At 41.3% G+C, this 12,282-nt stretch overlaps 1 protein-coding gene across 3 annotated transcripts in view; it reads left to right on the top strand.

Annotated features, from left to right (window-relative positions):
• The first annotated feature begins 4,504 nt into the window (after positions 1-4,504).
• Positions 4,505-12,282, top strand: part of MYOCD (myocardin) — an 83,872-nt gene continuing 76,094 nt past the window's right edge. The window contains exon 1 of one of the 3 annotated variants that reach the window (XM_016158085.2): positions 4,505-4,857. In XM_016158085.2, the coding sequence (XP_016013571.2) occupies positions 4,803-4,857 (55 nt within the window). In that variant the 5' untranslated portion in view covers positions 4,505-4,802. The remainder of the gene's footprint in view (positions 4,858-12,282) is intronic. The other 2 variants (XM_016158086.2, XM_016158087.2) reach the window with 2 other exon arrangements.

Here is a 12,282-nt window from a genome sequence, read left to right as displayed (position 1 = left end):
GTATGGAAGCACAAAAGACCCTGAATCGCCAAAGCCATCCTGAGAAAAAAGAACAAAGTTGGAGGCGGCATCGCTCTGCTCAACTTCAAATTATACTATACAGTGACAGTAATCCAAACGGCACGGTATTGGCAGAAAAACAGACACACAGACCAGTGGAACAGTACCATGAGTCCAGAAGTAAATCCATATTTATATGGGCAAATAATTTTTGACAAAAACTCCAAAATATACAGTGGAGAAAGGAAAGCCTCTTCAATAAGTGGTGCTGGAAAGCCACCTGCAAAAGAATGAAACTAGACTGTTGTGTATCACCACACACCAAAGTTAACTTAAAATGGAATTAAAGACCTGAATATAAGACCTGAAACAATAAAACGTATAGAAGAAAACATAGGAAGTAAACTTAAGGACCTTGGGCTAGAAGAGGATTTTATGAATTTGACCTCAACGGTAAGGGGAGTAAGAGCAAAAATAAATAAATGGGACTACATCAAACTAAAAAGCTTTTGCTCAGCAAAAGAAACTGTCAACAAGATAAAGAGACAACCATCCGAATGGGAAAACATTTGCTCGCAACATCTCCGATGATGGCCTAATATCCGAAATATACAAAGAACTCATACAACTCAATAACAACAACAACAATAAAAACAACAACAACAATAAAAATATGGGCAGAGGACCTGAATAGACACTTCTCCCTAGAGGACATACTAATGGCCAACAAATATTTGAAAAGATGCTTGACAACACTAGCTATTAGGGCAATGCAAATCAAAACCACAATGAGATACCATCTCACACCTGTTAGAATGACTATAATCAACAGGACAAGTAATAGTAAATGCTGGAGAGGATGCGGAGATAAAGAAACCCTCATACACTGCTGGTGGGACTGCAAATTGGTACAGACACTATGAAAAACAGTATGGAGTTTCCTCAACAAACTAAGACTTGATCTACCATATGATCCAGCCATCCCTCTACTGATTATTTACCCCAAAGAAACCCATATCCAAAAAGATTTTTGTATACCAATGTTCATAGCAACATTATTCACAGTGGCCAGGACATGGAAGCCATCGAGTGTCCTCTGATAGATGATTGGCTAAAGAAGCTGTGGTACATATATACAATAGAATATTACTCAGCCATAAGAAGAGATGAAATACTGCCATTTGAGACATGGCTAGACCTTGAAATAATCATAATAAGCGAAATAAGCCTGACAGAAAAGGTTGAAAATCACATGATATCACTTGTATATGTGGGATATAAACCTCAAAGCAACAAATGAACAGGACAGAGACTCACTGACATGGACAATGGACTAGTTGTTACCAGAAGGGAGGGGGTGCAGGGAGAAAGTAAAAAAATAACCTGGCATTTAAAAAAATTTAACTTGAAAAATAAATAAACAAACATACATGTGTGCTCTTTTAAGCTGGCAATTTGATAGCTAACTGATGGCAAAGGAAAGGAAAACTGTAACAAAGGAGGTGTCAAGATTGCTTGGAATCAGCAAGAATGGTTGGAGGTGAGGGGAGGGTAAAGAGAGGTACTTAAACCTTTCAGGAAGAATTATTCATTTAAACTTCCCTACTCTTCTGGGAAGCATTTCTAACTCCATTTTACTTGAGGATGTTGAGTGTCTCACAGGACTTTAACGACTAATTCCAAGTCACAGGGGTAGATTAGGTTTAAATCAAGCTCTTCCTGCTGTTAGAAGCTTCTGTGTCTCCTCTACATCACATCTCAGCCTCACTCTAGGCCTCAGGAGAGAAGGTCACAGGGTAGCAAGGCAGAGGAAAAGTACTGCTGACATGGTCAAACTGCAGGACAGAACCTGGTGGCAGCCAGCTGCTGCCAAAGCACCACAGGCTATGCTGTTCCCCTTGGGAGCATACAAATCAAATTTTACCCCCCAATTTTTTTTTTCTCAAAAAATGCTAACATAGAGAGGTGGAAAGATGAGCTTCTAAATGAGCATATTTATATCCATAGATATTCCACGCCATAGGGGTATAAATTCCAGAGGGCAGACGTCAGCAGCTCCACAGTATTATGGGAAAACCGAGAAGGACTATGGTTCCCAGCATTTCCCGAACACACTCAAAAAAGAAACTATACTCTTTTCTCTCTGTCTCTCTCTCCCTGCCCCCTTCCCCTTCACCCCACTCCCTCGCCTGCAAAGGAAAAAAGTTTACTCCGGTCTAACTCATCTAGGTCATACAGACCCTTATGTTCAATACTGGCTTCAGCTGTTTTTATCACAACTTTCGCTGAAAAAATAAATCTCTGCCAAGTTGCCTTCTTCTCAGCTCCACAACCCTCAGGATAAAAATCTGTTTGGCTTTCTTTTGTTTTTAATGTTACTCAGAATAGTTTTTTTCTCTACTCTGATAATTTAGCAATGTTCCTTATCCCATTAGTCTCTTCCCTGAAGATTGGTACCCTGCCACAGGGATTGCTTGCCAAGCTTGCCAGGGTTCTTGCAGGCTCCTGTGCATTCCTATTCCCAAACCCGCCTTTATTTGACCTGTTTTCATTGAAGACCAGGCACTTAGGTCTCCACCGAAGACTAGAACATGCTGGTAGAAAGAGGGGTCATGCTGTGTCGAAGGCAGAATAGCGTGCCCTCTTCCTATGTTCACTTTTTAATCCCAGGAATTTGTGACTATGCCACATTAAGTGGCAAAAGAAAATACGGCAACGGATGGGAGTAAGGTCAATAGTAATCAGCTGATCTGGCACTAGGGTTTATCCAGATGGACACCATATAGTCACAATGGTCCTTCAATATGGGAAGGGCAGGCAGAAGAGGAGAGGTCAGAGCTACACCACATGATAAGAATTTGAGCCATTGCTGCTTACTTTGAAGATGGAAGAAGGGGCCACAAGCTGGAGAATAGGATTGACCTCTAGAAGCTGGAAAGGGTAAGGAAACAACTCTTTTAAAGATCCTCCAGAAGGGAATGCATCCCTGCCAACATCTTGATTATAGCCCAGTGAAGCCGATTTCAGACTTCTGACCTCCAAGAACTTCAGAATAATAAATTTGTGCAGTGAACTCAGCTTGTTACAGCAGGACAAAGAAAGCGGTATATTCTGTATGGGAATGTTACATAATCACTGGGGCGCTCCTGCACACACTGTAGGCCTGTGCTCAGGCCCCATGGGCACGCCAGCATTCCCACCGCAACATGGGTGGGCTTGCTCTGCCTCCTTTCTGACACATCAGGAATTAAGTGGTCTGTCCTAGAAGATCTCATTTACACAAACAACTGGTCAGATCTAAAGAGTGAACTCTTAAGAATCAGGAAATTCAGGCAGAGGCACAAACTCAGGGCATTAGAGTAGTCCTATGTGCCACTGTCACCTTGGGTCTTCATCTGTCACCAACTGATCTTTTAAGGATTTAAGGGTCCCCTGAGACATATGCAAGCATTTGTGAAACAGATCATATATTGAGGCCCATGTGCATGTAAGGTTGCAAATAAATTCAACCCAACTTTATATATGTATATAGTTTGTCTTTTATTTTCTGTGCCAAATATTAAGCAGCCTCTTGAGAGCAGGGTCTTCATTTTATTTATTGATGGATGCACAATAATTCAGCGTTCAATTTGGAATGGATTTTACCCCTAAGGAAGTACCCGCTCCTAGAAAAGCCTTGGAGCCTTTCTATGCTAAGCCCAACCCTAGCTTTCACATCACCTTGCTGCACAGATCCTCCCTTCTGGAGTCTCACCGTACTGAGAGCCCAAAAGGGCAGTCTCCTCATATGTCTTCCTTCTCCCAAAGGGACAGCAAGCATATCGCCTGGGCTAGATCTGCAGACACACTGAGTCAGGTTTGTCCAGAAAGCTCATATTCCAGAAAAATGAAAGGCTTTTCATTTTCTCCATGGATGTGTAACCAAGTTTGAAACTAGAGCTGCGAGGTGAATACGGTCTCTCTGTGCCTTGAGAATGTGGGGACTCTGCTCTGTTGCAAGCTTTATTTATCTGCAAGTGGTCCAGCTTATCTGAAAAGCGCAGTGCGCAGGGAGTCTCGAAGGAAGGCGCGCGCGTCGCTTCCTGGGTGTGAGATTCCCTTCGCGTCAGCCTCCCAAGCAGCTGCCCAGCTGCGGGGAAGTCCCGTGGCTCCCACCCACCCTGGCGCAGCCCCGGGACGCCCCCGCCCGCATGTCCGCAGAGCCATGCACAACCTGCAAGCCCAGGCGCTTTGCAGCCCTCCTTTCTGTCCTTCCCTATCCTTAACTTTGTCCCTGGCGGATGCCAGACCCGGGCCCGGCCGGCCACCCGCGTGCCTCCACGTCTGCTCAGCTCGCTGCAGAGTTAAGATCCGACTCCCCACACGCCCCGGGCTACTCCAACTGCCGGGTTCGCGCTCGCCGCTCCTGATTGGCTGAGCTCCTGTCAGTAGTAAAAAAGTATCAGATAGCAAACTTGGGACCTTCATAAAGGCGTGGTGGTGATACTCCGCAATCGCTGGCAGCCTATGACATCAGCCAAGAACGCCTGGGATGCCGCTGCTCCTGGCCAGACGCAGGAGGAGGAGGTTCCTGCCGGCTAAGAGTTAATCAGCACCGCACAGCGAGGGGGGAGCCGTCAGTTTTCCGGGGACCCTGGTTTCGGTCACTGGCTGCCACTGTACTCCTCCTACCCAGGGGAGCTCACGGAGAGTTGGATGAATTCTGGGTTGTTAGCTGCGGTCAGCTGGGCTCCTCGGAGCCTGTTCCTGGTGGAAAACAGGGGGCGTCTGGCCAAGGGACCAGCGGCTCGCAGAGATTCAACATGACCCTCCTGGGGGCTGAGCATTCTTTGCTGATTAGGAGCAAATTCAGATCAGGTAGGGCTGAGGCATTTAGCACTCCTTCTTAAACTTTCCTCTTCTGCACTTCTCAACTCTAGACTGCTTTCCAATAAATGTCTCACAGCCGGCAGTGGCTACTTCAGCCTTGTTCCCCAAAAGCACATTGTGGAAGTGAAAATTTTATTTGACTTCGGGGGCCTTTATTGTCTTCCATTTTAAATAACTTTGAGTTGATGAGTGTGTTTTTTGTTTGTGAAAAGGCCAGTCTTTTTATTTCGTTTTATTTTTCCTCTGTATCTGTGAATAGAAAAATTTAGAGGGGTACATTCAAAAGGACCATGTTTGAAAATGAACAAATACGGATTCAAGTTTGTAAGCAGCTTAGCATTAGAGATAATTGCTGAGAAGATGAACCTGATGCTGTGTATTAGATTACAGGGGTCACTTAAAATGTAGCTAATCCAAACAAATGCATTTCTCAAAAAAGTCACTTGGGGGAAGTAAAAATAGCAAATTTGGAGCACACCAAGTATTTAAAATGACATCACTGTAGAAAAAAAAAAAAGTCCAGTGCCACAAATATTTTTTCCCAAACCATCTGATATTTATAAATGGAGATTTTTGCCCCTAAGTTTCTGATTTAGTAGCGCCTAAAGAAACTTCTCAAAGGACGCTAAGTGAAGGTGAGTGGAAGGGAGAGATGGGAACTCTAACTTGCTGCTCACCAAGGGTTGGTATAGGTGCCCATAGAAGGTTTGAAGGTGTGGGGGCTCCACATTTAGACACAGAGATACATGCCTTCTTAAGTTCTTCCTCCATAGCGCTATGCGTATAATACTGGTTTTATAAAAGCTGTAATAAACCACATAATAAATGGCAGAACTCCTACTTAGAAGATAAATTACTTTATGAGAACTCTAGTGTGAACATCAGGCATAACAGGTGTAATAAGGATGCTGATCTCGTTTGCTAACTTTTCTTAGCCCTTCTATTTGGGACCACTCAGTGTTTCCCTGGGGATTGATGTTTCAACAATGAGAAGAGTGGATTCAAGAAAATGAAGGGAAACATGGTTTCCTTAGATGCTCCTGGCTTTTAGATGTCTGTGAGGTCCACTGGAGATTTTCTTAGGCTCTATACTGTTGAAAAGAGATGAAAACTCGAGAGCTTACGCAGCCGCAAGACTCAGTGCCCTGAAGCTCCAGGATGAGTCTGCCAGCCACTGGGCTCAGCTGTGGTTATGTCCTTCCTTTCCTTCCCATGGCGAGGTGAGGTGGTTGGTCAGTTAATCTGCTGGAGACTTTAACAGTGCTTTGTAATTTGGTCAAAACTGCAAGGCAACACTGCCACCTTTCTGAAGAAGAGAGGATGCAAATTTGTTTTGCAAGAAGATACATTCATTTCAAATGCACCCTTGCTGTATCATATGGGGGGAGGGAGGGGGCGGGGAATGGACAGAGGAGGAGCAGAATTGTCAAAATGAATTTGGTGAAGGTACTAGATAGAATTGCAAAGCAGACCTAGCAAACAAATCCTTCCTCCCTAAAGTACAGACCAGAGGGAATACAATGTTTGCGCTGCCCCCTCATTCCTGTCTTAGTGCACTGGTGGAGTCCTGGTATATCCCAGTTAAACCCTGAAGTTTCTGAGAATTCCAATTGCTGCCTTATTTTTTTAAAGCTTGGACAGGCTGTTGTGTCACAGGAAGGGTAGCTTCAGGAAACATGATATTAAAGCAGACACGGGCATGCTTTATCCTCTTGCAGATAAATAGGGAAGTTGGGATGTGGAAGTGGACAAGGTAGTTTAATTATCTGAGATGCAAGGGGTTGATAATCTGAAAGACAAGAAAAACAAGCAAAATATAAAATGAAGTAAATGGAATATTGAGGATGGTGATCATTCTGTCTGGATGTACTTACAACTGTAGCTGCACCAGCGCAGAAGACTGGCTGGCAGCATGCTAACAGAAAGGTTTGCCTCTTCTAAGAGAACTTGGTTTATTTTGTGGCTAACAATGGATAAGGAAACCTGCTCTGTTTTGATTTCTTTCTCTCTCTCTCTCTCTCTCTCTCTCACTCATTTTTTCACGAGCTACTCAAAATATAAGTTCATAAAACTCTATCTCACTGCTAATGTTTGCTTTGATAGTAGAGCCTGGTGTTACATATTTCATTAAAAATAGTTCAAAAAAAATAAATGAAACTAAGTTGGTCTTTGATCATACTCACTGTATTATAGGTCTTGTTTATAAGTGAGCAGACTCTGAAATCGACAAGTATGACAACAGCATCAAGCCAGCTTTCCGTAAATTGTATTCAAGTGACCTTGTTATTAAGTACGAAATCATGCCACAGGAGTAGTAAACTGTGAAAGTTTACATGTATGAATATGTTTAGTGATATAAACTAATGTCATCTGAGAGGCCTCAGGGTTTCATGGTTAAGCGTATAGGCCTAGAACCAAACTAACTGGGTTTTTAGTGGACACCTCTACTTGAACCTAAGATAAACTGCATAATTCCCTCTGCCTCAATTTGCCTCATTTGAGTAATGAGAATGATTATAAAGTTGTTGTGAGGATTAAATGTGATTATACAAGTAGAGCACTAAGGAAAATACCTGGCTTTTAGTAAGACCTCAAAAATTACTGTTTTATTATTATTAGGCAGCTGGATTCTGCATTGGTTACCTCCTCTCTGAGTCTTGGTTACTTAATCTGTAAATGTCAGGGTTGAATGAGGTGATTTTTCAGACCCTTTTGTAACATTTTACATTTCTCTGAAGACATGTAAAGACTGAGAATAAGCAACATTGTGATTGGGCTGTGTGGCAGTTGGGCATAAATGGTAGGCAGTTCACATAAATGCAGTAAATAGTGTTACTTTTTAACTACATTTTTACTGTTTGATCTCACTGTTGTTTTGTCAATATCTATAATCAGTATCACTGTCAACAATTTCCTCAATATCATAATCCTTGTGTCAATAAAATACAAGGAGTTATACGTATGTGTGTACACACATACACACACACACATACATACACACCATGCACAAAGATAGAAAGGTCATTTATTGATTTTGCTTCTATAGAACTGTTGTGTTTCATTTGTTTATTTCTTTTTTTGTTCTCCTTTTTCCATTCTAACAGCCCACACAAAGGCAGACCCTGGTACCTGCCATGACCTTGCCTCTATCTCTCACAAATTTAGCAAATAAAAATACAGGAGGCCTAGTTAAATTTGAATTTCAGATGAATTATATTTTTAGCATGCTGTAATATTGGAGACTTACTTATATCTGGAATTCAAACTGAAGTAGGCATTCCATATTTTATCTGGTGACCCTACCTATAATCTGAGCAGTCTTTGATCAACACTCTTTGCTGCCCTCTCAAGCTCTCAAGATTTTTGGTGCCCAAAGACTCCCCAAAATGCAAACTTCACATTTTAGGCATGAAAGCAGAGACTCAGAATGAGGAGAGGGTGCTATGAGCATAAAGGCTGAGTCCTTTGGGATAAATCTTGCATATGGATTGGGGTAGAACATCAGTACTCCTCTGTAGCTTTCTGGGGAAGAAGAGGGTAAGCTGCTCCAGAACTTAGGGCTGCAGCTGAAAGAAGCCAAGAAACAGGCAAAGTAGGCAGTAGAGAAGCAGTAGCTGAATTCAGCTAAGCATTGGAAGGTGGAACACACCAACACCACATTTTTCTACCCCCAGCAATGTCCAGGGATGGGGCTTCAGAGTCTGCAATTGCTGTTTGTCTTTCCAGAGAAAGCAAGGGGCATCTCAGGACTCCACAGGTCATCCTCTCTGTGTTTTCTCTGTCCTCCATCCTTCAGATCACCTAAAAAGATTACTGATTTCTACTTTAAGCTATATCCTTAACATCTCTGGGACTGAATTTTCTCTCCTATAAATTGAAGAGACTGTACTAAGAGGTTGATCCCAAAGGTTTTTACCGTATGATCACTATTGAAGAGATTTCCACTATGATCTGAAGAGAAGTTCAGGCTCTGGCCCTACCTTCACCATTAATTAGTTTGAAACTTAGAACAAATATTTTAACCTAGCAACTTATTTTATATTATAGGAAAGGCATTTTTGTAGGTTAAGTTAATTTTTCTAGGCTATAAAACTAACTATATATATATTTTTTCTTTACCTAATTCAATTGACCTCTTTAGACCTCATTTTTGTCATCTAAAAAATACAGGGTTTGAAGTGGTTCATCTCTGAAGTTGCTTCCAGCCTTAACATTTGGTATTTTTCCAAATGAATTCCCTAGGTATTTTTGTAAAGTTTTGAATACGATAAGCTTCATAAAAGCATAACTATGATGTTTCTGAATTGTTGTGTTCTCAGGAAACTCGATATATAGTAGATGCTCAATAAAAATTTCTTGAATGGATGAATGAAAAATTCATACCTACCATCTTCATAATTAATACAGTATTCAAGAAAATCATTTCAATTGCTTCATATGCTGTCTTCTTTTAAAAATTACATTGATAGCTTTTGAGTGTGAAGCCTACTGAAGCACAAATATCTTAACCAGTTCCCAGTTTCATATTATTAATGAAATGATCAGTAGAATATTTTTAAGGTTTGAGAAAACTTGTTCCATTAAAATCTTTCAAGAATTTCTACTAGACATAATCAGAATAGGAGGAACTTAAGGGCGAATTGTCACTGTAGGCTTCTGTACAAACTGTCCATAGCTGAACTTCTTCCTTCTTTTGCTGACAACCGCTGATTCCTCTCTCAGCCACGACATTAGGTGCCTGTTGCTGCCGTAGTAAACTACTACTAACTTAGAGGTTTATAAACACCACAAGTATATTATCTTATAGTTACAGAGATCAGGAGTCTGAAAAGGGTCTCACTAAGCTACGGTCAAGGCGATGGCAGAGTTGTACGCTTTTTGGAGACTCTAAGGAGAATGTGTTTTCTGATTCTCTTTAGATTCTGGAGGCTATCCCCCTTCCTTCATCTTCTAAGGAAGAAATATAGCATCTTTAAACCTCTCTTTGACTTCAACTCTTTTGCTTCTGGCATCCACATTAAAGGGCCTTTGAAATTCCATTAGGCTCATCCAGGATAATCTGTATGTTTTGAGGTCGGCTGATTAGCAATCTTAATTCTATCTGCAGCATTAACTAATTCCCCTATACCATGTGTTTTAGCATAGGCTACTCTAACAAAATACCATAGACTGGGTGGCAAAACAATAGAAATTTATTTTCTCACAGTTCTGGAGGCCGGAAGTCCAAGGTCAAGGTGCCAACAGAGTCAGGTTCTAGGGAAAGCCCCTTTCCTGGCTAACAGGTGGCCACCTTCTCTTTATGTCTCTGCATGGCACAGAAAGAGACAGAGAGAGGGTAGTCTCTGATATGTCTTCTCACAAGGGTGCTAATCTCATTCTGAGGACCTCACCCTCATGACCTCGTCTAACCTAATTACCTCCCAAAGGTCCCATCTCCAATTACCATCACAGTGGGGATTAGGGCTTCAACATACAAGTTTGGGAGAGGACACAGTTTAGTCCACAGGACCATATAAAGTAACATATTTGTAGGTCCCAGGGATTAAGACATGGGCATCTTTGGAGGGAATGGGGGGAGGGTGCATCATTCTGCCTGTGACAGCAACTTCTGATATGGCATTCCCATCTCTCACACCTCCACAAGGGCTCCATCCTGTAGATTTTGTTCTCCAGAACTTTTCTCATAATGTGGATTATCTAGCCATAATCCCAGTATTTTCTCTAGGGTGATCCACAGAAGACTAATTCTACAGGATGTTAACAGTCATTCAGCAGGAAATATATTTTTTAAGAGGTAGGCAGAATATACTGAAAGATTGAAATTGGATTTTTAACTGTAGGATTTCTCAGAGATTTTAATATTTCTAATGTAAGTCAGGACAAATACCATACCCCAAGAATATCAATCATAGGATTCTAATCCCAGTCTCCAAAGAGGTCACAGGCAACCTAAAAAATGCTATGCAAATGGTATATATTTATTCATTCATTCATTCAACAACTATTTCTTTCATGTTTCCCTTGTTATGGAGACTGTGCTGAAGCTGGGGATACAATTGGGGAGCAGACAAGACATACTCCATGCCGTCACATGACAAGGATATTAGCTGGCTCTCTAATATCCTTGCATGGTTCCTGCAAACTGTGCCTTCAGAAGTCCACATTGGAACACAATTAGCTAAACCTTAAAAGATGAGTGTATTTTAAGTCCTAAATGGAAATTAAAAATCTTTTTTAAAAGCCAAAGGAAACCACAGGGTCTGGCTGGGGCCACCTGCTTGAGATCATTGCTCTTGCCTCAGGTCTGACTGTGTTAGATGTACTCCTATACCCAGTGGCCCTCCCTCATCATCTTAATTATGATGCAAGAGCCCTGACCTCCCTTTTGGACTTTCCCTGCCTTATTTTTATCCATAGCACTTATCACAAATGGGCATACTAAACATTTAACTTGGTTATTTGTTTGTTATTTGTCCATGAGAGTAGGAATTTTTGTATGTTTGTTTTCACTACTTTATTTTCCAGCACCTAGAGCAGTGATTAGCAGAGAGAAGGCCTATTGAGTATGTTTTGAATTAATACACTTTATTTTGCACCTAAAGAATATTCAAAAACAATAAAAGTAAACAACATAATGTTTTTATATATTTTAGGCATATGTATGTATACATTAAAACTAGAACAACAAAAGAAATGAGTGAATATAAATACAAAATTCAGTAGTTACCTCTGGAGTGAGAGGGGCAAGATGAAGGGATAATGGTTTAGTCCAAGGTAAAAAAGAAGTTATTGGTGGTGTTTCTGGGTTAGGCAGTGGTTACATGCATAGTATTCTTAGGCAAATTAATTAAACGATGTTCATCCATGGACCAATGATGATAGTGCAACAGTGTAACATGGACCAAGAATTATGATTAATCTAATTTTGTGTACCTGAAGTACTTTAAAAAATAAGTTTTTTAAGACCAGAAAGAGTGGCATTTGTCTTTTATCTGCTACAGTATGTGACAGACATGGTAAGATTTTATCAAATTGGATTGAACCAAATTGAATGGATTCTCATCTAATAGGATTAAATTGGAGAATAACAGATGTGCATGGCAGAAGCAGATTTGCTCAAGCCCAAGATTAGAATTTTACATACTTCAAGAAAACCAAACCTGAATAGGAGCTGCTAGAGCCTAAAGTGCACATTCATCTCCTTTATTTCCATCTTTTCAGCAAGAACTCACTGGCCATCGAGGAGATGGTGACCAGCTAGCTATCTTGCATCTCTGCCCAGATTGGGAAGGAGAATCCAGCAGGTACATTTCACAAAAACTTGCCTCCCCAGCCTCATTTCAGATTTCTCTGCCATAAGAAGACACACTGTGGGACCCCATCATATCCATTCTGTGGCTCCATGACCTTGGG

This window comes from Rousettus aegyptiacus, unplaced genomic scaffold (assembly GCF_014176215.1).
Source record: "Rousettus aegyptiacus isolate mRouAeg1 unplaced genomic scaffold, mRouAeg1.p scaffold_m13_p_6, whole genome shotgun sequence".
NCBI lineage: Eukaryota > Metazoa > Chordata > Mammalia > Chiroptera > Pteropodidae > Rousettus > Rousettus aegyptiacus.
This window is presented reverse-complemented; position numbering and strand designations above follow the sequence as displayed.